General features: G+C 36.1%; 1 protein-coding gene across 1 annotated transcript in view; it reads right to left on the reverse strand.

Annotated features, from left to right (window-relative positions):
- Positions 1-252: 252 nt before the first annotated feature.
- Positions 253-27075, reverse strand: part of MCCC2 (methylcrotonyl-CoA carboxylase subunit 2) — a 37165-nt gene continuing 10342 nt past the window's right edge. The window contains exons 7-17 of the mRNA XM_054283200.1: positions 22077-22190; positions 16321-16385; positions 15287-15386; positions 14280-14375; positions 13024-13096; positions 12749-12825; positions 10662-10728; positions 10235-10391; positions 9343-9457; positions 8024-8109; positions 253-589 (exon numbers count right to left, since the gene is read on the reverse strand). Coding sequence (XP_054139175.1) covers positions 472-589; positions 8024-8109; positions 9343-9457; positions 10235-10391; positions 10662-10728; positions 12749-12825; positions 13024-13096; positions 14280-14375; positions 15287-15386; positions 16321-16385; positions 22077-22190 — 1068 coding nt within the window. The 3' untranslated portion in view covers positions 253-471. The remainder of the gene's footprint in view (positions 590-8023; positions 8110-9342; positions 9458-10234; positions 10392-10661; positions 10729-12748; positions 12826-13023; positions 13097-14279; positions 14376-15286; positions 15387-16320; positions 16386-22076; positions 22191-27075) is intronic.

Raw genomic sequence — 27075 nt, forward strand, 5'->3', positions numbered from 1 at the left:
GAAATCCCTGGCTACCCTTACAGCACTTCTCTTTCACAAAAATTATTTATTAGAAAATGTGGGTTTTTCTTTGTTGGACTGCAAAAGTACTTTGCATTTTTAGGAGACATACAAAAGAGAATTAAAAGAAAGACAAGAGCTGATAAGCACCAAATATGTAGCTTATTTTGTACATTTATTTATATAAGAGATAGTATCAATAGTTTCTTGTAACATAAAGTACAATGCAAGAACTTGAAAATTATTAATGCAATGCAGTTTTATCAGCACTTAAATGATTAATCTCAAATCACTATCAAAAAATTGAAGCACTGTGTGACAATTACAGTCAGTGAAAATAATGATGAAAGTTTCATTAAAAAATAGCATCTTACAAATCTTTATTTTTAATCACCATAATATTGTAGCTAGTATGCTGTCCAGCCCCAAACAAAATACACAGAGGTAATTCTGATGATCACATGTTTAAGTTTACATTCTGAAAACTCCAAATTCTGTCTTCTTTGTGGGTGCATTTAGTGCTGCGCTGAGACTGAGGCCCAAAACCAGTCTTGTGTCAGCTGGATCAATAATTCCATCATCCCACAATCTAGAGAAAAGCCAAAAATATAACAAACCAAAATTTTTAATAATTAAAGGAAATCAACATAAACAACTGGTATACTTTCAAACCCATGAAATTTGAAATGCTTCAGAAAAAGAAAGAGGAGTAAAGAGCTAAATTATACTAAAAGCAATGGAGTCAATTCTCTCTGTTCATCAATGCAATAGACTGGTGTGCATTACTCCATGGAATTTGTCTTCTAGAACAATGTTTCCATTTTAGGTAAGTGAAGAATGTCAGACCTACATATTTTAAATAGATTCTTCATACTTAATCATCTCCTTCAGGAAAAAAAGCCCTCTGTGCTTTTTAATGTTCATGTGGAGAATGACCATCTGTAAATGACCTAATTCTATTAAGAATGCCTGCACTTCAAGGATTATGTCATATCATTATTTACACTATTCAGGTTAATTCAACTGCCAGATGAGGATGATACAAATCATTATTCTTTCATCATTAAAGAGCCAGAAAAAATTTCAAGTATTTTCAGAATTTCTGTGGTGGGTTGACTTTTGTTGGATTCCAGGTGCCCATGGGGCCGGCTCTATCTCTCCCCCTTCCCAGCTGGACAGAGAAGAGAAAATAAGATGGAAAACAATAGGTTGAGATAAGACAGTTTACTAAAGCACAATGAAAGTTTGCATGTGCACCATGTGGAAAAAAAAAACGTTAACAACTTTATTCTCTACTTCCCATCAGCAAGTGATGTCCAGTCACTTCCCAGGAAGCAGGGCTTCCGTATGGCATTTGCTTGGGAAAGCAAACACTGTAAATAACCAAAGTTCCATCTTCCTCCTCCTTTCCTTAGCTTTTGGAACTGAGCTGAAGTCATATGCTATGGAATATCCCTTTGGTTTATCTGTGTCAGCAGGTCTAGTTGTGTCCCCTCCCAGGATCTTGTCACCCCAGAATACTGATGGGGGGGGGGGAAATGTTGGAGAGAGAGGCTGGTGCTGTGCCAGCACTGCTCAGCCAAGCCACTGCTGTGCTGTCAATACCCTTCCAGCTACTAATGCAAAGCACAGCACTATGAGGGCTGCTGTGGCAAAATGAACTCCACCTCAGCAAGACCCAACACAATTTATTTTACCATTAAGTTCATTTCTAAACAACTGGAAGACACTACCTTCCTTAACCAAAGCCTGAAGGCAATTAAATTATAAATGAGCAGTTGTCAAATTACCAGGTCCCCAAAATCACCAACATTTGTAAAGAGTCTCGTTGTTATTATCCAAAAATTAAGGTATTAGTGGTATCAATTCTCAATGACAACTCCATCCTACCTAAATTAAAATCCATGTTGAAATGAAACTGTAAATATTGTTATTTCCTCAGCAAGATATTTAAACAAGATACCACACTGCTCATTGAAACACAGTCTCACTTAAACACACACATACTTTAATCAGCATCTGCAGAACACATGCATCTTTGGTTAAGAGAAGGATGCTCCTTCTCCATCCCATCTTTTCCTAGAGAGACTTATTTTGCATTCTTTGTGAACTTACTTCGGTGTTGGCTAATGCTTAATTCTTTGTGGAAAATTTAAAAATACAAAAAGCTGCCATGAATAGGGTCACTGTTCAAGAGTGACTCTACCAAGAGAAAACACACAGCCTTTCCCTTCTAACTGAAGTTACATCTGCAAATTTTATTTTGTTTGAAGATAATTTTTGGAAAAACCTATTAGACAGGAAACAAGATATTTTGCACTCTTCTTTCAGTCCTAAATGTGCCAACCTCACTCCCAGGAGGACTGCAAACTGTGCATAAATACATACTCATAAACTCAAGGCAGCAGCAGACACTTGAGTGTTTTCCATATTTGCTTTATTTTGTCATTTGCTGTGAAAGTTATATTGATCAAATCAGATAAATATACTAAGAGATTGACAATATATGCTTTTCATTTTACAAGTTGTATCTATCCTAGGATGCACAAAATGGAATTGCAGTAGAAGACACCTTTAACAACACCAAGCACAAGGGTTCAGGCTCAGCTCTAGGAGCATGTTTTAAAAGTTAGACAAGAAAAAGGATACTCAGCTCAGAAAGAATACTCTACTATAGATCTTATCACAGTGCAGCTTCCCAAGCAGCAGACTCTTAAACTAAATGGGGCACAAGAGTAAAACTGAAGTATAGAAGAAGAAAGGTTTTGGAGAAGGGAAGGCTTTGCTGCTAATTGGGCAAAATCAGGCTCTTTCTTTTTGGAGGGAGAAAACCAAACTTTTATTTAAGAAGTCTAGTACTACAAGTAGTTGTGGCACTCACTGACCTGGCTACCAGGTCCCAATAATAAGAGAACAAATTCTGGAAAAATGATAGAATCATAGAACGGTTTGCGTTGGAAGGGACCTTAAAGATCATTAGTTCTAACACTCCCACCATGGGCAAGGACACCTTCCACTAGACCAGGTTGTTCAGAGCTCCATCCAACCTGGCACCGAACACTTCCAGGCAGAGGGGCAGAGGATTGCTCCTTTGGGCAGCCTGTTCAGTGCCTCACCACCACAGTAAAGAATTTCCTCAAATGTAAAAAGGAGAAAAACTTATGGCACAGCAAAAAAAACCCAAACCGCTGCTATAAATCCAAAATACAAATATAAGAAAATTGTATCTCTATCTAACTTCTTCTCATTTCAGGATTCTCAGTAAGTACCTCCCTTCAATAGGGCTAGTAACCCAAGCACTGGAATATTCTAACAGCCACACTTGTACCTGCATGGAAGTGACACTAACAGCAAATTATGTTTCAGATGACACAAGAGCTGTCTGTATCATAACTCAGATAAAGGTCTAAGCTCCTGCTGTCTGACTCCTGTGAATAACTTCTTTCCTAACTGTACTTTTAAATTTTAAGTAGTAACTAAATTTTAATTAGTAACTAATTTTGTTAAAGTATTTGGGCTTATTTGAGCTTACTTGGCTTATTTGGGCAATATTCAATTGAAAAAACTCAAGAGGAAGTGCTTCTTACCATACAAAAGTAAAAGCAATTGGAAGCTATTTTTTTTGTTTAAAATACCCAAAGAAAAGTGTAACTTGGTTATACAGAAAATTACTTTAGAGATCTTTGAATTTTCTTGATTTTTCTCAAGACAATGACTGTAGCTCTTGATACAATCTAGCATGACAGAATGGCCAAGACAGTATTTTCTATACTTTCAACTCCACAGAGTGTGCCTTACCAAAGTTTAATGCATGTGGGTTTTTTTCCTTCACCTTGTATTTATATTTTGATTTAGTTATGATGAATATAATCAGATTAATCTGACAAAGGAATGGAGAAGATCCTCCTTAATAGTGAAAATAAAGCAGTTCTGTGAGGTCAAATCAATCCCAACCTTCTGTTTTCTTAAGACTATGAAAAAAACCCCAAATTTATGAACAATCTCAAATACATTAATTTATATTTTTAAGCAAATTTTGGTTTTTTGACTGCTACAGTTTTCTTTGCTCTCTATATAATTTTTTTCCCCCCAATAAATACCTGCAATTAACTTTCTTTTTTATTGAAACAGAATGAGGGAACTCATAACACTTAAAATGTTCAACACATATGCTCAGGGCCTGGAAAGGGCAGGTATGAACTGATTCCAAAAGAATCACCAATTTAGTGCAGTACCTTGCAAGACACAACTTCACAGTGATTACTGCTGTAATAAATATCCAAACATGAAGCACATTTCATTAGCAGATTTGGGTTGTTTCTTATTTTTCCTTTTTTTGTAACAACACAACTGACTTATATTGACAACTGCAGAAATTTTATGTTGCATGGAAGTCAAGCTGCTTTCATATGGTCACCCCTGGCTTCTGCTTCTCTTTGTTTAAAGAAAATTGTATTCTCTACTGGAGATGTAACATTAATAATTAAACTATCTATTAAAACCCCATTGCAGGAACATGAGTCACACTATGCTCATAAAATATCTGTAACTGAGATAGTGTGAGTAAAAGAAATGAAGTTGCCTGAAGTAAAGTGCTTGTACAATTTGTTAAGATGCAAACCAGTGAAATCCTTTAGGAGACCTGTGAGCAGATTAATGTAACTCATTAAAAACGGTGCTGCCTAATGACTGCCATTAATTAAGACTGCTCATTGTCAAAGGTTCCAATCAAAAAATTGGTTAAAGTCTGATTAGAAAATACAACTGCAGGAAACAGTATTGACATCCTGTACATATAGCAAGTTATCACTTATAAGCAAAACAATATAAACAGAATAAACAGAGATATTTTCTTATCTTTTAAGATTGTCAGGACATTTTCCTTTTCTCTCCTTATTACTGCTAAAAGCTTGATTCAAACCTAATGAAGTCAAGTGGAAGGGTGACATCAATCTCAATGGCTATTAAGGGTGAGGCAGACATTAGGCAGGAGGACAGCATGAGGAAGCCTCCAAACCAGCTGCACACAAGCAGCAATACAGACAACAATCTTTGTGCCTACCTATCATTTTTTGTTCTCTCAGAAATGCAAAGCTGTTTGTTAGAGTTTCCTCGTTGACCTCTTTGGTAGAAGGCTCTTACAAAACGAAGGCTATCTGGATTTTGTTTCAATTATAGTACCCTGACATTTGGTAGACAATCATCTGGGTTTTTACCATGCTTGGAGCCCAACAGGAATGGGCTGCAAAAGGGACAGGGTTACTCCTCCCCGAATTACAGCAAATGCTTGCTAATAAGCAGCTGATGTTGGCTGATTGGAAAGGGTTGTCTCCAAGGTGCAAGGTGAGTGGTACATCCTTCCCCCTGAGCACACTTGCTGTGAAGACTGTAATCCACTTCATCTCATTGTTTCTGCTTGGACAGACTACTCCATAGTAATAAAACTTCTGAACTATTGATCTGAGATCTTGCTTAGGAATTAGTTAATGCAAAGCATGAAAGGGCAGGAAACATGAGTATAACCACTGAAATACCTAATTAACTCTACAAGAGAGCAATTAAAAGCTCCTAGACAATGCAGAGTGCACCTACTTGAACTGAAAAGCAAGAGAAACTAGCCAGAACTGCCTTGACCTGAGTCACTCAGACACTGTTGTCAAAAGCACTCCTTTGTGAAAAGAGGCATTTTACCTTCACTGCTTATAGCCAGGTAAGCCACCGCAGGATTTCAGATCTGACATTTGACTTCATGTCTCAGCTGGGCATATTATCTTGAATGCAGCATCACACAAACCCAACCACATGCAATCCAGACCCACGCTTCTCTCAGCCAACTTACATCTGTGCACGTCACATTTCCCTTCCAAAAGGAAACAGTAAGAAGCACATAACTACCCTGCTTTTTCAAAAAAATGACATGTCACTTAGCACTAAAAGCACTTTCTAACACTTGGGCTGGGCAAATTTAAGCTATTTGCTGGGGTGACTACTAGATTAACAACATAACAATTCACAAAACGGCCAGATGTTCTGAAAACAAACTGGTAAGCGTTGTTCATCAGAGAGCACAAAGCTGACATGAAACACTCAAGTTTCATGTCTAAAAATTAGACATCATTAAAAACTCAAAATGTGATTTTTTTAACTTTAGTCTTAACTTTACATGCAAAACTGCTTTCTTACAGATTACTAACTTACTGTTGTAAATACTGTCAATCATCTGTGGGTTTTTGGGAGCAGATAAGTTTTTATATTGCTAATATATCTAATATATTGAATGTTAAATAAATCATGAGCAAAAGAATATGTTTCCAGTGAACATATAAAAAAAAAAGTAAAAAAAATCCTATTATTAATCTTCTCTGGGGTAGGGATTAATTTTAAATACGGACAGTTTGACTCATTTTTAAATGTTATTGTATAAGTGGAATATTCTTCTCCTCAAAAACTCCTTCCAGTTATAAAAAATTATACCTATTTTTCATTTTTCCTTCTTGCCTTAGAACAAAAAGTCAGCTGTTAAAGGTCAGCTATTAAAAACTTCTGTGCTATTTCTCTTACTACCCATAGAAGATCAAGCTTGACGAAGGCATTCATTTGATGAAACATTAAAATTAATGTTGATTTCCCAGGTATAAATATCTCAGTTAAGTATATTCCACTATCCCTACACAAAAGAGTGAAAGTTAACAGTCATTTCATATCTTACTTTTGATCATGAAGAAGGTCTTCCCAGGTTACCTGCCCCTGCTTCCACAGCGTGTATACTTCCTTCTTACACCTCAGTTTGAGGAGAAAATCCTTGCTCAGCTATGGCAGTTTCCACCCTGCCATGCTCAATTTCCTACATACAAGAATAAAAAGCTCTTGTGCTCTGAGAAAAGTGTCTTTAAAGAATTGCCAGCTCTAATCAGCCCCTCTGTCTTTAAGGAGTTTCCCAGGCGATCTCATCCACTAACCCTTTAAACATCTGGAAATTCACTCTTCCAGATTTTAGGGTCTGGAGTTTCTCTTTGCTGCCTCATATTCCTTGAGATGCTGAACTCAACCAGGCTGTGCCTGCTGCTTCCAGCTGTAACCTCTTCAGTGAGCCCGCTGCACTGGTGAGTGCCCGGCCCAGGAACGTCGCGCCTCAGGCTGGCTTGCCTGATACCTGCACCAGAAGTTGGTCTCTACATACTCCAGGAGTCTCCTGGGTTGTTCACTGCCAGCTCTGCTGCTTTCACAGCTGACATATGGGTCACTGAAATTTTCTACCCTCTACCATCATTAGCAGCTGAGAGCCTGTAGAAAATTAGCTTTTGGATACCACAAGCAGAAATATATGCAGGAAGATTAGTACCAACAGGATGAAACTAATGGAGAATAACCATCAAATGCCAAAAAAGCCCCCCAAGCTACTTTCCAGATATATCTGGATCACTTCAGGATGCCACCTTGTTTCATTAGCCTAACTAGTTCCTAGTCATTTACTAATATTGCATCAGCCTGAGCACGAAATGCTGCAAAGGACTTCTCAGCAAACATGAGTATGCAGCATCCATCAGCTAAAGCCCTAACCATAACTGCTATCATCCAATACTATTACCACTATGACCATGACCTGAAATTTGCCAGTGGCTTCAGGTCATCTTTAAACTGCTACCTCCTTTTCCACTGGCCTCTTCTACTTGCAGGACCCCACTGAAATGAATTCCTCCTAACACACATGCAGCTGCTCACTATATTGTTCAATAAGCTTCAGAAAGGTGACCAGATACTACATTGGGAAGAATGATATAAAACTCATTCAGAATGAAACATGCAACAATATAACCAGTGAAGTACTTCCTGCAAGCACATGTTGTCTTCTGAAACAGTTCATGATATCAGGTCCCAGAGCTAAGACAAGGCATTGATTTGAATGCACATCAAACACAACTTTTGCTTCCAATTGCTCTGTTCTGCTATTATTTAGTACCATGAATTAGAAGTCAGGTCCCATGATTACAATTAAGTGTTAGAATAGTTATCTGTATATTACCTTGCACTGGAATAATAAGGGTTTCCTTCCTCCTCGAACCTCCTAATGATTGGCTCCTTCAAAGCTGCTTCATCTGCCTCAGACAACTAAAAAACCACATAAAATATTCTTTAATATTTTCTTCTCCAATGACAGCAGAGCTCTATATGCAGCATCAACCTGAAGAAAATGCCTAAATTTTCTGCCCAAAGATTTTTTTTTACTCTTTTAGCACACAATTGTCAATTTTGCATGTTTGATAACAAAATTCAAATAGCACTTTCCAAGTGGGTGCAAAAAAGAGAATAAACATATACTTAATTGTGTGCTAGAGTAATTGGTGACTAGAACTTTAAAAATTTCTGAAGCTAGTGTATTGGAAAAAAAAATTTGGGTTGCCTTTGGCAAGATTTTTTAATAAAGTAAGTCTGCACTATTCTAACACTGGGTTAGATCCAGTGTGATCCAGACTGGTAATAGGAATTCAGAAAACTTTCAGGTTTCTAACAGATTTGACTGGCATTTAACTACTACTAATTATTTTTCTTGACCTTCTTTCTGGGTATCATGGATTTGGGAAATTAAGACAGAGAGAGATAAGGGTGAGTATATTCTACCCACAGAAAGAACAAGTCAAGTATTGAAAAGCAGTAACATTGAGATAATATGTTCATATTGCTTCACTATTCTGATTAACTACTCATGATAAATATGAACAATTTTGGACATCAATAAAACCCACTTCTTATGGGATCAAAGCAATAGTATAACCATAAACCTTGCAATTAAAAAAAAAAAAAAACTCAGCAGAAAAGAGTGTGCAGTGAAACTATAAAATATTACTATAAGATTTAGTAAGATATGTTTATTACATAAACAATATACCTCTAATTTTCAATTAAAATGTTGAAATTAGCAAAAACTTTTCCAAACCTCTCCAGACTTCTGCTGTTACTAGTTTCATAATTCTCAATCAGTAAATCATTTAAAGATCAACTTTCTCTAAAACTGCCACCTTCATAATTGGAAAGACACTATTCCCAACATTTCTCTTCATACTCCCAAGCCAAGGAGGATTCCTTGTTGCTTATCTCAGGTAGAACTAATAACTTGTTGCACAAAGTACAAAAATACAATGGTATATGAATGATCTTCACTTTTCAAAGAAGTAAGCAATAACCTTTCACAAATTCTTCATGTTTGTCAGTGCACTAGTTGGCACTGGGATAATTCACCGGCGTCTCACTCTCTTCCACCCCTTCCTAGCTCACCAAGTGACCAACTCCAGTAAAAGAGTAAGTGATAATGACTTTACCAGAAATGAAAGAAGAAAGATATACCTGTTTTCCCTCCCTTGCTTTTTGGTCCTTAGCTATTGTAGCTAGAACAGTTGCAGCTTGTTCCCCTCCCATCACCGATATGCGAGCATTTGGCCACATATATAAAAATCTTGGACTGAAAAAATGCATATTAAACATCAAAGTAAGACATTGTCACATGTCCTGGTGAAGAATTTTCACTCAACTAAGAATACATTTTTATATATGACAGTTCTACAAAATAACATTTTTTAAAAGGTACATTAACATACTTCAATGCTTGCAGCATTACATTTAAAAATGTAAAAATTCTGTTCATTTCTATTATTCACCTTTTTTTAAAAATTTCTCTTTGTTGGATCTCTTCAGCTCCTATTCCAAACCCACAGGAAATTTTGTCCTAAACATCCCAACTAACTTCAATAGTATAGGAAGCCTTGAAAAATTAAATTTAAAAAATCAAATAAGCCATGTCCAAAGGGCAACAAAAAAATCTTTAGGTGTTATACAAACCTTATTCATAAAAATAAAGTTGATTGAAGTGAATAAGGGATTTTTACACAAACTGATACACTTTTCCTATGAATGCAGAATAAAGGACCAGCCTATACTGCCCAATGATTGTTTAAGACTACAATTTTTCTGCCAAGAACTGATACGGGAGAAAAAGATGTGAACAGGTTTACTTTTAGAAGGTCTCCTCTGTCACCTAATTCAAGGTGAATCATGACCCTTATCAGTCTCTACAAATTTCAGGCTGTTATTTACTTATGAGCATATTCATTAAGAACTCTTTTCTTTTCCAAATAGCACAACTTCTCCAAGAGTTCAGACGGTTTTTTGGAATGGTACTTTAAGGTTATGTTTTCTTAAATTATTTCTGTCTGCTGTAACAATTTGAAGCAACACTTACCTATATGCTCTTCCACACATCCCATAGTTTCCAGCTCCATAAGAGCCACCAATAATGACGGTTATTTTAGGTACATTAGCACAAGCTACAGCAGTTACCATCTTGGCACCATCTTTTGCTATCCCTCCAGCCTCATATTCTCTGCCAACCATGAAACCTGAAGAAATACAACAAGAACAAAAGGCTCACAAGTTTATATTATAATTCTGTGCCCTATGTCATACTGTGTGCTTCACGGCACATTGCAGAAAGAACTGAGGAGCAAGTCATAAGGCAAGGCTTTCACCAGCTGCTGACAGGCTGATTTCCAAACAGGCTGGAGATGTAAGTACTACACAGCACACAAGAGGCTGTCTAGAACACAGACTCAACAATTATCAGCAAAGTCTACAATGAAGTGAAACCTCAAAAACTTGATCTTACTCACCTGTAATATTCTGCAAAAACACAATGGGAATATTTCTCTGGCAACACAACTGGATAAAATGTGTACCCTGTGGAGAGGAAAAAAAATAAAAGAGTAAGCCATTAAAAGTTGGAAAAATGAAGCTATCACTACCAGCATCCTGAAGCCTGTGCTAAATCCTTCCACAGAAGTCCATCACAGTATCTCCATCAGGAAGTGCTATACTACTTCTCCTTCACCCAAAGTTAATTGCAAAACATACATTCACTGTAGCAGAAGTAAGAGGTCTCCAAAACTGTGTGAGACCATGGGTAAAACAAATAATATCCTCAAAAAGCATTACTACTAATACTGAAAAGCTCCACTGCTGTGACTCAGCCAATATGCAGTTAAACCATGGACAGCGCCAGTGTGGCTTCTGACATTGACTTGGTAAGACTGTGTCAGAGAAATCAAGTCAGTCAGTCAGAAAAACCTATCTCTCCATTTTCTGTACAAAATAAAAGTATTCTCTAAAACTGAGAAAGGCCCATATCCATTATTTACCCATGATCTTGCCAATTGCTGTAACATTTTCTCTCTTTCCTGAGGGCAGATGCCCTCTCCCTATTTACTAGCAAAAGGCCAATTTCCCACCAAAGTTACAAATAGTAGATTCCAAGCCTCTGTTTCAACCAATCTAAATCAATAAAGTTCCTCAGCTTATTCATACACTTGCTGGTAAACAAAACAAAACAAGGCTATGTAGCACAACAACTGAAAAAAAAATCTAACATCTTCACTATATAAAACCTGCAAAGGTTATAAAAAGAAAAAAGTGAGAAAAATAATTAAGTATAATCTTCAGAGAAACATGTGAATAGCATAGTGATGATCACGGGGAAAATGTGCAACAATTCATTACAAAAATGCAAGAAAAGAAAGGAGTACTGCTAAGGATGTTGCTTATAGAACCAATATCATGGACAAATGTTTCTCTAGAGGCGAATTTCCTTTTACAGAAGTGATACGCCAGTAAAAGTCAGAAAATGAAGATTTCTTACTTTTTTTTCATTGTTAGGAAAAAAAGTTGTAGCACTAAAATGTTAGAAAAATAATGAAACTATTAGAAATATTGCAAGAGTTATTTTCTAACTGTTAAAACAAGTTTCAGATGAAAAAAATGTCATGTACTACAGTGCTTCAAGTTGGAAGTATTCCTTCAGCACATGCAACTCAATTTTGCGTATTATTTTATAACAGCAATAAATCCAGTAAAATTACGTCCTTTCTCCACCTTTCATCAGTATTTCCTTTTCCTGTATATTCTCAATACCAATTTCCTCACTGTTAGCTCAAGAAGCTTGTTAGAATAAAACTAGCATCTGTAATTGCTATTACAAAAAATTCAACTGACAGTTGTTTCTTGAAAAAAATAAAGAACTAAAGCAAGCAACACAGACCAAGGTAAACACTTTGCAATACCCAGATACTCTTTATCACCATCACTCCCTGAAGTTCAAACTGTAAAGCACTGTTAATTGTGATAAAATCACAATATTCCTTCACACACAGCCTTTTATTCACAAAACAGGTATTATAGCTCACAGATTTTGAAAAGACTGCACAAGTATTAACTCATTATTCTAAGCCAAGAGATGCCACAGCAAAATATGAAAATTCAAACTGGTAAACCAATGAACTGAGTACTGGAATTCAGGTTTAAGATTTTCCAGTTATTACAAAAACAAAGATGTGATTTTCCATATCCTTCATGGTTTAGAGTTTAGAAATACCCAATAGGGTATCTGATGTAATCAGGATGGACTTGTCTTGCAACAGATGTAAGTTTCAGGATATACTAGTTCAACCATGCTGTATTCACACAAATCCAAATGCTGTTCTGATGTTGGTGATCTTCTTCACATCAGAAAAATCTACCAGACGCCTTTTCTAAATTATGGTCAGGTTTTTTTTCAGCTTATTAACAGCTTATACCTGTTCCGCATTTATATGAAAAACACGGAGCCAGTTCTCTTTCATTATCTAAAAAAGTTCCTCCTCTCAAGAGCAAGTTGTCCACCAGAAGTTTTGTTTCTCAATGGCAAAGAAGATAATAATCTACTTACCTTTTTTGCTGACTCCGAGAAAAGAACTCCATTGTTTCCAATTATTCCTACTGGGTAACCAAAAATTCTTGCAAATCCTAAAGGACAAGAGATTAATTCATAAATTTCCACATGTATTTATTTTTCCATAGCATATAAAGGTAAGACTTTCTCCTGGCAACAAAAAATGCTATTCTTCTGAAAATAAACATATTAAAAATATCAGTGATGAGCCAGAATAAATCCAACTATAAAATCAGTGGGAACGTATACAGAATAACTATATTTCTACTTACCTGTAACTAAAGTATCCCCATACAAGGCTTTAAATTCATCAAATCTACTTCCATCTACAATTCTAGCGATGACCTTAAGAAGAAATGGAAAAATAACATTAAACTCTTAATCCTGCAAGGTTTTTAATTGTTTAGAAAGGACAGCCACGACAAGATATAACTTAAAACCTTTCTATTTATAGAACATCAAGCAGTCCACCATACAAACAGTCTGGATGGCAGGCAAAGCCCATTTAGTTTTTTAAGTGTGATTCACTCACATGTTTGTAAAAAATGGATTTTCAAGATAAGAATGTTCTAACCAAATAGCTAAATTACACAGGAACAATGTTTTCTTTATTAGTTGAATTTCAAAGAAAAACCACTGCTTATATTAAACGTTAATCAATAGCCTCTCATTTGTAAAGGAAACACATGTACAGCCATGAGTCACTTTCTTATGATTATTTTTAGGCTTGCTTGAGTTTGCGACATACAAAAATAATGAAGATCTGATTTGCGGTTTCTCTGTGATGCAAAGGAGCCATTTTTATAAATACAGATCCACTGCTAGCAAGATTTGCCAGATGATACTTATTTCCACTTTAAAAGAACATAAATCCAAACTCTTCAAACTTTTGAGAGTGAAGAAACTCAATGAAACTGTTCATCTCTCTTTCCCCTGAATGCAAAGCAAATCCTAGTAATTTCTGCCAAATATTTTAAGACGGGTACATATTAAGACTCTTCCTAAAATACATACTTGGCTAGTAGTGAAAAAGGGTCTGAATGTGAGATTTGTGGAAAATATGAGAAAGCCTGTTGGCTCATATGAAGGTTCCAAGGCAGATAATTACACTAAACCTGCAGTAGGGTACAATAGTCTTTGTACACAGTTGGGACAAGGCTCAATTGTTTGGTGTGCCCATACGGCATAAATCCTTAAACAATCTTTCACAGGACTGACAGAAAAAGCAAGCCTTCATATCCGTGGGCAAGTCCATAGAATACTTTGCCAAAGAGGAGTTCCCATTTCTGTCAGCTTTTTCAGAATGTTACCAATCTCTCATCCTTGTACATCCTTTTCTAAAGTATAACCAAAACTGATTACATTTTCAACAAGTCACTGCTATTACAATGCATCTGCTGGACAAAAATATAAAGAAGTAAGTACCCAAATCAGGTATTATCAATTATGACAATACAAAGAGTGATTTCCTGCAAGAAAATAGATGTATGTATATATGGGCATATGGATCTTGCATTAGTACTCATACCTCTTTGACATCAAAATTTCTTTTTAGCTGGTCACCAACTATTCCATATATTTCATCAGCTGGAAATAAAGGCTCTTCTGACGGTTCTATAGTCACCTATAGCAATTTAACAAACAATTTACACAACAAAGTTCACATTATGACTTAAACATTCAAACAATTAATTTGTCAATTTCCTTGAGCACAGACTTCTCTTCGCCAACAAAATTAAAATGCCTGTATTGGCTTGTCATTTTGCACAAAGACCAAGTTTCCTAAACTGAAGGTTGATAACAGTTTCTCAGTTACTGTTACCTTTTTCCTACTCCTGCATATATGTCCATATGTGCTCCCCTTCTTCCATGTTATAAAAAATTAGGCATGTCCTCCTGTTTGCTTATTTTCCCTCTGTGCCCTCTAAGGCAGGCAGCATTCTGAGAAACAGCTGAAGATTTTGTCACACAACTGAATGCAGTACCTTGCCTTCCTTGAACTTCCATTCACCCTCTCATATCTCCTACTAAAATAAAATACAGCAATTCCACCCCCATATGCTATCCATCCCATTTACTACAAGGAATTCTTAAATCAATACAATTCATTGTCAATATTTAGGTCTATCCCCTTGGTTTTCAACACCTTAATAATCTCAGAAAATGTCTACTCAAAAAGATGCTTTAGCAGGTGTCTAATTTTAAGTCCATGGAAAACAATCATGTGGGTTTAAAATTAAGTGTCTTGCAAGACTGGATTAATCTAAAAGTGCAATTCTATGACTCTGAAGCACTCTTCTAGTTGCTTCATTCCTGCATTTAATCCCAGTAGTTTTATTGGGAATAATACAGCAGAAATGTAATTGCAGAACTAAAGCATCAGAGAAATATTTAAGGACAAGAACCGTAACTTTCATTTTTAGATGTGTAAAGTCATAGACAAACGTGCTGTATAAAACAAGTGTTATACCAATCAGGCAGAGAAAAACATTCAAAAGTTCAACAATGCAGTGTTTTCAGACTGTATACACTTACATCTACTTTCTTCTGGAGATTCAAACTTCTTACAACTTTCCTTGCCAGATGAAGTGCATGATTGTCATCCAAAGCATAATGATCTGTTACACCAGATTTTCTGTACATAAACAACAATAGAAAGATGAATACTTCAGGGAAAAAAACAACATAAATCAGACGATGAAAACTTGACATTTTAAAGCTTCTTAGACCTTGAAAATATAGATGAAACAATTCAGCTCTGTTTTGTTATGAAATTACTTTAAAAATAAAACCCATGCCTGACTTTATCTTCAAAATAGTTCATTCAAGTTATCAGACGTGAAATAAAATGCAGGAAACAAAAAATCTAAATGGCAATATAAAATTTAACAAGCATTGTTCATGTGTCACAAAAGTTAATTTCAATTATAAAGAAAAACATATTTACAAAAGGGCATAAACTGCCCTTCAAAATAATTCTTTATTCACTTCAAATTGAAGAAACAAGTAAGTGTTTATTATACAGCAACACATAACTTACTGTGCAATAATACCTAATTTTGTTTATTATTTATTGCAGAACTTGAATGTGCACATGTTTTTTGGGTTTGCTAAGAAGTATTTTTTACAAAAAGTACAAGCTATTTTGATCTTGCTTGTAGTGAATTCTACATGACAGTAAGAAAGATACAATTTGCAAAATGCATTATCTTTCTCAATACATATTCTGTTAACACTCAGTATTTAAGTCCTCCATATTATGCATGATGCTGAAGTACACTAGACATGTATTTTAAAGTAAATGAAGAAAACAATGCTAACCAGACTAACACAATGTAATTGTGATATTCTAACTATAAAACAATCAGTCAGCATCAGATAATACAGAGATAATTTTCAAAAGGTAAACACAGCTTAAGAAAGATCTAAAATCAAAATAAAATAAAAGAAGGGGAAGGGGAAGGGGAAGGGGAAGGGGAACGGGAAGGGGAAGGGGAAGGGGAAGGGGAAGGGGAAGGGGAAGTCTACCATATGGAAGAAATTAACTCTGGGAAAATATTTCTTTAAACCTGCAGTGAAGATCTGCCCCTCCAAGATCCTCTGCTGATACCTGCTCACCTGTTGCTGCTTTAACCTAACACAAGGAAAGGAAAATGAGCTCCACAGTTGACACTTGTCCTGCATTAATATTTATACCATCTTAGGTACAGTAATAATAGAGATCTTTGCAAAATTCTTCTTCATTAATCATATTTTTACTCTCCCTCAGAGCATCAAAATATGACAACACTGAATCTTGTAAATTTTTGTTCTTTGACTTTGCATGCTTATTCTAGTGTTAATATGTAGTTTTTACTTACAAAGATACTCCCCACTGTTATACTTACTGCTGTGTTCATAATTTGTGTGCATACACTTACACATCCTTCAGATTCATAAATATGCTTTTTCACTAAAATTTTCTGAGCACTTACTATGAAATTTCAAATGGGATATTTCCAAGCATTGTTTCAAGCAAACAATACACCGGAAACCTAGGATTTTTCAATTTTGCTCTCTCTATGTAAAAACTTCTGTGAATTTTAACTTACTAGTTTAAATAGTAATTTAAATACTATTATTACTATTACTACTATTAATTATTAATTAGCACTATTAGTACTATTATTACTATAAATTTAAATACTATAGTACTATTATTATCATTAAATACTAACATTAGTAGTTTAAACAACCATTAGAAGTTTTTATTTTCTAAACCTTCCAGTAAATACACAGTAAGTTAGTGCTTAAAAGAGCATATCAGTGGCATGTAACTGCTTGGATCAAGTACAACATCTCCATAAAAGTACCTGGACCGCACAATCCAAAGCCTAGATCTGTGTAATCTTAGACCTGAAAGGGTAATTTAAAAGTGAATGGTCTCCTTCTTAGAACAAAATAGTATCATTTACTAGTGGGGTTAAAAAAAAAAAACCAACTTAGAAGACTTCTTGAGGCATTTCTACGCTACAGTAAGTGCTTTGAAAAGGATTCCTTGAAAGCTGGAGAAACCATTCACAGAGATTACAGAGGTAGAGTACAAGCAAGGGAAGGGAAAACTATCATCATTTCCAAAACAGATTTCAGTTTCCAAGTTTCATATCTAACAATGAAGCACACCAATTATATAAATACATATATATATATTCACACACACTTCCAAACTGTCAAATTTGCAAATTTAAGTATAGATAGTTCTTCAACAGTGGATTCTTGCTTTGAAATTTGAATTACCCATGGAATATGAAGGTATGGCATACTAATAAATGGAAATTTTCTGTCAGAGACAATTAATGTGAGTCTTCATTAAACAGTGAACATAAGATACTTCTAAGAGAAGTGAGAAAGGTTTCTTCACTGGAAAGGTTATGCAGCATTGGAACAGGTTGTCCAGAGTAGTCGCTGAGTCACCATCCCTGGAGGTATTTAAATGCCTACAGATGTGGAATTTAAGGGTTTAATGCAGTTTAGTGGTACATTTGGCAGTGTGAGGTTAATGGCCAGACTCAATGGCTTTTAGGGTGTATTATAAGATAAGTGATTCCATCATTTGATATATGATTTCTTTCTATGATTCTATGAAATAATTACATACATCTGTCACTATGCAACCAGTTATAACAAACTATTAATTACTGCAGAACTTTGCACAAAGCTGAATGGTGCAATCATTTCCATTGGCACAGAAATCCAGAGATTAATTTTAAGATATTTTACAAAAAAAGCTATTTTATTTTTCCAGAGAGGTGAAGTTTTCATTCTCCAAATCACAATATTGGAGCTGAGGACTCTGTCTGCCACCATGTGAGATTGCAAAGCAGGGTCAACCAGAGAAGGTTGCTAATGACCATGTAATGACCATGAGTTTTGAATAGCTCAAGAAAGGATTCCACAAACTCTCTGGACAACTTGGTTTGGCATGACCAGCCTTACAGCAAATGTTTTCTTACAACTAAAAAAAACTTCCTGTATTTCAGTTTCTGCCTGGCAGCCTCTTGACCTACCACAGGGTACCAACAAATAGCTTGGCTCTGCTATCTTTACTCCCCCTTGCAAGCTGTGGATAGATTTGCCCTACAACTCACCAGATTGAAGAGTCTCAACTCTCTCACACCCTCTTAATTTTACAGATGCTCCACTCCATCATCTTCATGGATTTTCACTGGCTCACTCAGGCTCATTCTGAAGTGCTCAGAGCTGCACCCTGCAGCCCAAATGTGTCTTACTCTGTCATAGTAGGTGAGAACTAGTATATATGCTTCATCACCTTTCCAGATACGGTAGTAGAGCAGAGCATTCTACAAACTGTAGAGTTTAAGTAACAGTTAAAGTTAATTAGAGTTAGTGGTTGAAGTTACCTTAAAGGTCTTTAAATTCTAACAGATTGCAAGTAAGAGTCTCAAAAATATATCTGGGCATTTCCTAAGGAACACCTGCTCAAGCTACTTCAGCTAGAAATTATTGAAAGCTATAAATGTAAACTTTAGCTATAATATGTATTTTCCTCATAACAGATTAGGCCAACATGCAGTAAACTCCCCAGTACATAAATGCACATGAATTTGAAAAACTTATTCCCTATTTTTACCAGACTTTTTTCACCTCTGAGCACAGAAAGTAGCAAATTTTACCTCAGGAAGGAAGAATCAGAAGTTTCTGGAACAAGAGCCTATAGATTTACATGACAGCCTGAACTACCAAGCAGTACTGCCAAAGATGAGGATACAGATATTCCACTTGAGAAAATGCAGAAGAATGGCCCTGAATATTACTGCTACTGTGACACTTGTCCTCTTCTATTGAGATCTGTCTGTTTATGAAGTCATTACTCCTCACCTTTCCAAAAAAGGAGGCCAAGAAAACTTCCATTTTAGATGGTGGACTGTACCTACAATTCAGATTTTTTTTTTTTATTGTACACATCTCAAGACTAATTATAAGTAACATCAGGGATATTTCTTTTTTCACTTCCTCAGGATGTTTTGTTTTAGGCAGGTAAGCAATAAAATCCAATCCAATTTCCTTCATATAGGAAAGACGTTTTGGGGAACAGAGCTTACTCAATAACAGTTACAATATCTGCTACAGCATGGAATGGGTGTTTCTGTGGGAGTCTGAAGTAGTTTTGAAGTTTAGAAGTAGGCAAGTAGAATATTTTCAGTGAGAATATGAAAAGCTCTACAGAACAGAAAGGCTGACAGGTGGAGATAATAAAGTTTGACATATACGCACAAAGATAAGGATCATTACATCTGCAGGTTGCTAAGAAACAAATTAAATTGGAGGATAGTTGTGAAATCTTCCTCTGGAAATGGGGAAAGATTTAAAAACTTTTTAACTTCACAACACTTCTGCAGTCACTGACTTCCCTAGTCAAGTCCTCCCCTGAGGCCTGACTCAGGTCATCCTTTTCCAGATGTCTATCCTGGCAAAAGTCTCATGAGCTACATCTCAGTGGCATACACATATGATCTAAATTGCCTTGTGATGTTAAATGATGACCATTCCCAGAGAACAAGCATCTGGTTCTCTTTTTTTAATCTTCCAATCCAGTTTTCTGGGTCACACTGGGTATTAGATGTCTTACTGAAAACCTTCTAAAAAGGTTTGTACTTGAACAGCTCAGGTGTTCCTGCAACCAGGGAAGTTACTCCTAGTTATAGTAACAAACCTACTAACACTCTGATGAACAAAGTTCATGTCTTTCATCACACTAGTTTTCTTATCTCAAAGGAAAGACGTACAAATCACATGTTACTCACTCTAATAATATTCTCAAATAGTATATTCTTTCATGCATATGCCACTTTCAGCAAGAAACTCCAAATATCAAAATTACAGTGATGTATTTATAGAGAATTACTTAATTTTGAGGACGATTTGTCTATGTTTACCTACAAACAAGTGGAAAAACACTAGTACAAACAAGATAAAAAAGAACAGAAACCTAGATAGGACATTTGAAATAATTACTGTCAAATGTCTAACAACAAAATCCTAATGAGCAGTAAATAAATTACCATTACATTGCACAGTTGCTATTCATTACTTAATCTGCTTTTCCTGATTACTTTGTTCTTCTTATCAACTTGGAAAGCCCCCACTAAAATAATAAATTACTTCAAACTAAATGTCTTTTTTACTAGGGTGGGGAACAAAGTATCCTTCTACTTTCAGATGCGAGTCCCATGCCCCTGTTTTCCATATGCCAGTTAAATTCTGAAAGGATTTAAGATTTTTTCTTCCTTTTTTCTTTTATTTTTTTAACTGCACAAGAATTTAAAAGCCATCTATACGCTGAACTTTGAAAGAAGTATAAAATGCCAAATCTACTTTCATAAACAAGATGACGCAATGGGGAAAAATTCATTCTAAAGGAAAAGAAAGCAATGCAAAAATATGCTGTGGAAATGAGAGAAAAGCTATACAGGTAAACACTAAATCACATTAAAGGATGAGTCCTTCATACTTTTGAGAGTAACACAATCCTGCCTTAGGAACCAGTCAACAAATAAATCTGTCAGCGGCTGTTTTCCCACAGTCTAATGGGACACACCACATTTTCCTAGTATTTTAAGTGTTGAAGGAAGTGACTTCCAAGAGACTTTGCCTCCTCTGTTACAAGAGAAATCAATGAAGCAGTATCTTCATTAGCAATGCTGTTACAAAGCAATTTCTCCACTTCGGCATGCTTTAGATGGAAGGACCCTTGAGAGACATTAGATTTACATTTGGCTTTGTCACAGGAAGCACACCCTAAAGTTCCCAAAAGACTGTAACCAAAACAAAGCCATCGTGCTGCTTCAGACCAGCTTATACAGTAAATTTGGCACATATTTGACTATTTTAAAATAGCAAGTTTATCCAGCCACATTTTATTGAGACTTGAATAGTTGTGATGAATGATGCTCCGTCAGTTCTAGCACTAACATTTAATACTGAAAATTCATTTTTATTCTCATAAAGCTTGTGTTAAATAGAATAATCTTTGTCAGCAAAAGACTGACATTATAGTATTATTATTTGTATTGGTACAGAACTGAGCCTAGACTAGGACATACAGTTATGTCTAAAATAACAAGCCACATTCAAGCATTCCTTTTGTTCTGCCAAGCTACTGTAATTTTAAAGCTCTCTTACATTGTAGTACTTCACAGTCACAAATTTCACTATGAGTTCCACAAAAATGCAAGGTTTAATTCAAGGAAATCGTCAGGTCAGTTCCCTTAGAAACAATTTCCTTACAAAGGACGGCAGGAAAGAAGGAAGGAAGAAAGGAAGGAAGGATGGAAGGACAGAAGGAATGGAAGGAGAGAGAGAGAACTAGGACAAACTCCACTGTAAGCATGCCTCCTTTGGCAGTAAACTGACATAAAAATACAGCAGACCAGTCCTGCTTCAGAAGTTCTTTTATCTTTGATTTTAACTTTGAGATACAATACACATGGTTGTGGATTTTTCAAATTTTGTGTCAAACCTAGAGAGTACATAATTGAATATAGAAACAATTTTTATTATTTAAAATGTGCACAGCAATCTAAAAACAGTACTATAAAAACACCTGGGCACAGTCTGATTTATATCTATATACCTCTAATGAACAGAAGATTTGATTTAGGATAGAAACATTCAGACTTACTTAAAAACACAATCTAATCTACAGAGTATCTAGAAATATCTCACCCAGAAATGACTCAGTTGTTTCAGGTGTACAATTATCGCAGCATGATTTGGGGGGGAGGGGAGGAGAGAGGCCAGTCACTAGAAACTTCTGTATCCTTACCAGTGGTGGCCCTCCCAGGAATATTGTTCCCTGTTTCCCAACAATAATACTTTCATCAGCCATTGCAGGTACGTAGGCTCCTCCTGCTGTACAGGATCCCATGACTACTGCTATCTATCAGAAAAACAAAAAGGACAAGTTAATGAGCTGTCCAACCCTTAAAAATAGCGAAGTCAGATTATATTATGTATTTTAATACAGGTCATTGGACAGCACTGCAAGACTATTTCTGTCTAATAGAGCAAACTTTTTTTATGTTTTAGCATTTCTTTTAAAAATAAGAAATCTTCTATTTTCAACAATCTGTTGAACTATAATCTTCAGACTACCCTGCTGGAAAACTCAAATATGAAGTACCATGATCTAGGTACGTGATATGTTTCAAGAGACACACATTCTACCATGGAATTTGGTTTTACTCATGAACACTAAAGGTTAAAACGTATAGGTTTCTCCTGGTATTTACACTTAAGTCAGGGCTTCCATTACTGCTTATTGGCATAATTGCACCAATGTTAACATCTTTTGAAAGAAATTTCTCCCATCTCCTATTATGCCACTTCAGGTCTTCAATGGATCAACTAATTAATTTTGCCCTTTAGAGATGTGTTGAGCATCTCATTATAGGCTTCAACAAGAATAATTCCTGCTTCATCCTTTTGCCTAATTTTGAGATGAACACCTAGCCAGTGAACATTTTCTACCAGTAATACCTTGGTGATACATTTACAAAACTAACTTGATCCCAGATATGATGAATACTGTAACTGTAGACAATCATGGAAGGGATGGTTCTCAATTTCTCCTTCATAGGAGCATCTTCAAAGATCCTTTCAAGACACTTGCAGAGCAGGAGAAAAGGAATGCTCATATGAAAAAGGCAAACACTTTCTTTCACAACTACACATATACACACACATCACCACTAAAAAAAACTTGGAAAACAACATTATTTTATTTTAAGTTTGTTTCAAGATATTTCCAAGGTGACAACAATTAGTGTTACAGGATAATTTAGAAGAAGAAAACACTGCATAGAAAAGTAAAACTTCTAAATCACATTATGCACATCTAAAGAAGGACTACATGAAATATGTCAATCTGCTGTCATCAAATCAAACAGCCTTTTCAGCAAACAGTTTTCAGGATCGTAAAACTACATATATTCAGAGTCACATGATTAATATGCAGTACTTCTCTTGTGCATTTAATAAAAAACTCCGGGCAAATTCAAAAATAACCTAAGTCTCTACAAATGGGAGAAACTTGGTGTAAATAAGTTTATTTCATTTTTCCCTCTAGGATTTGTGTTTTTTTCCAATTCTTAATTTTACCATGCTCACACTGAGAAAATGTGCCTGCATTTAAACTTTAACTCAGTTGTTAATTTTTTCCAACATAAAAACTGGAATATGTATCTACTGGAAAAAATAAAACCTACTTATGTGTCAAATTTCCAAATAATGTCCTACCTCCTGACTTAATTTTCTAAATTGCTGCAAAGAAATTATTGATGTGTTCAATAACAGTCAACAGTCCTGAGTGCACATACACTATACTATTTCATATCCAGTGATCCATCCCCCATCGCATGCATGCAGCACATGAGTGTCAGAGAGCTCGGGAAGCAGCTAACGAGGAGCTAATCACAGCTTTCTGATTCACACCCATATAGACAACAACGTAATTTAAGCTGTGGTGGGTGAATAATAAATTAGTCACAGGTAAAATTGGAGGGGGAAATTAAAAGCATATCAGCAACTAGAAAACAAAAGGGGGGGAAAAAAGCAAGCACTTTGAGGGCCAAACTGAGAAGAACTGATGAACTGATGAACAGAGCTTCAAGCAAGCCACAGCACAGATCATCAGCTAGCAAACTAATAATATCCAGACTCCCATCTCAGAAGAATTGACCAGAGTGGACATCAGAGAGAGCATAATTTCCTAAGCCCATCTTCCAAAGAATCATATTCTCAGACAGGGAAGATGGTTCTAGCTACCACAATCTGTTAGCACAGGACTAATAATAGATTTACAAACGTTAACAGTGCCTCTTTGAAATAAAACAAAGCAGATACATCTCCCAAACAAAATGCACCCTTATCACATCCTTTTAAATAAAGGAATTGCTTCAGTAAAACATTTTTCTCAGTCTTCCATAAATATTTAAAGACAAATAAACATTCATCAGTGTCACACATGGAAAATTTAACTTTCATCAGTGTCATAACAATCAGAAAAGTGTTTTAATAAAAGACAAATATTTCTTATATTTAGTTCTTATTGTATATGAATACAATTACTCCTAGTACAACACCGTATGGTAAAGAAAAACAAATTCAACCTTTTAATGCAACTTTACAAGTATGTAAAATACATTTCAAGATATGCTGGAAACAAGAGTATGACTGTAGGGTCAAGCATTTCTCGAAAGGTCCTGTCCAAGATCAGTAATTTCAGCCTTGCAAGCTGGGTATACACATCTATCTTTGACATAACACCTGAAAATCATTACTCAAAGCAGATCACGACTGAACTCTCTAGGAAAAATAAGGTTTTCCAAAATTTCTCCAAAAAAAGATAATTCAGCAAAACATCACTCCTTTGGCATTTGCTGTTCCAAAAAAACACTAGGACCAATCTAGATCTACCAGGGAGTCTTATATGATTACAAACTGTATTTTTCTCTTAAGTATTTTTGCTCTAACTAAACACTGCTTTTCTCTAGAGACCTACCTAATCACTACAAGTGGTCTACTTCTACTGTAGGAAAGAACTGCAGAAGGTAAATTATGTCATATTTCCTAAAGAGATTTAGTGCATTGTTGGAATCTTCAGCCTTGGATTTTTATAGAGACAATGGACTGTGGGATTCTTTGGAAGAGTAAAAGATGGTTGAAGATTTGAACTCTTACTTGCTTCCAAAATGTGCCAAAAAGGTATCAAGGTAACACAGGCAGTTTCCTCAGAAATCCTGCGGAGCCAGTATCTGTCATGTAAGGAGTCAGACTGAATACAGTATCCTTAACTGGTGCATCTGCTTCACCCTCCAAGTACTGGCTTCTACTAACTCCATCCCCCAGAAAAAAAAAAAACAACAACCCTGCCCAAGGCCTCAGTGGAGTCTCTTTTGTGAGTGGCTGGAATCGTGTCCCCCTGAGCCTCAGGGCAGCAGAATCCAGCAACGATCGTCTCTCAAGGGTTTTATTTCTTCTGAAAAAGAACACTGAATAATGGTATTATGGTGGCATTTGTGTCGTAGCACTGCCATGGGCTCTGGTTGTGTGACAGCCCAGTCTCAGACAACACGGAGTGAAATAACCGCTGTGACATATAACTTGCAAGAACCTCATGGCCCACTGCAGGCACCCATAAATTAAACTGTATCCCAGCCCTTTGCTAGGATAATGACCAGCTTTTTCAGGGTTTCAAAGTGTGGTAGAGAACTTTTTCTTGAAAATAAATACTGTCATCACAAGTTCCACAGTATGTGTGACCTGTTTCTCACTCAGAATAGATTTTGCTCTTCTCACTGTATAGAAAACAGAGGTTCAATAATTTTTAATGTTCTGCATTCCTCAGCTCTTACTGTAATTAGCCATAGATTAATCTGTCAGGATTGTATAGATCACAGGTCTTAAAGAGAACCTAGATTTATGACCATAACTTCTTTTTGCTCTGACCACTTGCAGATGCCCATAAAGAATTCAGGTTTCAAACAATGTCTTTATTCCTTCTATTGATATATTGTTTTGTTGGAAGGTTGTATATACTTTCCCCTGGTAAAGTGAAAGAGTTCTTCAGTTCAAATGAATTTTGCTGTGCCTCAGTGCTAAATGAGGAAGCTGTCTGCTCTCCCTTCTGGTCAAAGAAAAAAAAAAGACTAGTTCTGAGAACTGGTGTTCAGAACTGGTAGTTCTAAAAAGTTCCATACAATTTGCTTTTTTGACTTGTTCTAAGGACTTTTGGTGCAGTCTGTCTTCTTCATGCTTAAAAAGATACAGTAAGATCGGGAAAAGAAGATGAACTAGGACCATCAAAGGTGTGGAACACTGCAGGAAGAACAGCTAAGAAAGCTTGAATTTTTTGGTCTGCAAAAGGGAGTATAAGGCCAGTATAAGAGAGGGCTACAAAACCATACAAAGAGGTAGGGAGTGACGGAGTAGACAGCAGTTCTGTAGGCTGTGAATTACCCAGCTGTTTGCTCTTCTGTAGTGTTCCTTTATTTGCAGTAGGTTATCTTCAAAGATTATGGATTTTTCCACTCTCCCTGGCAGCTTCTCACAGGTCCCTGCTAACAATTCCCTTTGAGTCTTTATTCTGTTACCTGTCTTTCTCAACTCCATTGGGACTGTACATCCTGCCCTTCACTGTCACTGCAGCCATAGCTGCCCATCAGCAATCCTCAAATGTTTTACATTCTTCATGAATAATAGATTCAGCAAAATATGTAGTTTTCCTTCCCTAGCACACCACCTGCATCAAAAAACCAATCCCTATGTATTACTGAGTGAACCATGACACAAAAGCACTTCTAAATCCAGGAACTGTGACTAACAGTAATTCTGTGCATCATTAACGCATTAGAAAATAACCTTATTATTAGGGCCACTTCAGCATAAATCACATCAGGGTATAAAATGGATTTATATATATACACATACCCTTGTTAGTGGAAAATATGTCTCATTTATTAGCCATCCTCAAGGGGGTCCTCACCTTTGCAGTGCTGATGCAGAACTGTCCCAAGAGATTTTCTAGGGCTTTCTCATATGGCCCCACATACCATTCCCAAGTCCATTTCTCTCCTACTCCCAGACAGGAGCAGGTAGGTCAAATCATTAACACTAAGACTAAGAAAGTAGACAGTTTCTTCAAAACTATAATGAATTTTTGTGGACAGTTACTGTATTTACAGTGCTTCCAAGCCCCAGACTGGGCCATCAGGTTAGCACAACACAATGCAATCAGAAACAAAACATGGGCACAAGCCTTGGAA

Source organism: Melozone crissalis, unplaced genomic scaffold, assembly GCF_028551555.1.
Source record: "Melozone crissalis strain CALT ecotype California unplaced genomic scaffold, PUWL_Pcris_2 ptg000005l_1, whole genome shotgun sequence".
NCBI classification, from domain to species: domain Eukaryota; kingdom Metazoa; phylum Chordata; class Aves; order Passeriformes; family Passerellidae; genus Melozone; species Melozone crissalis.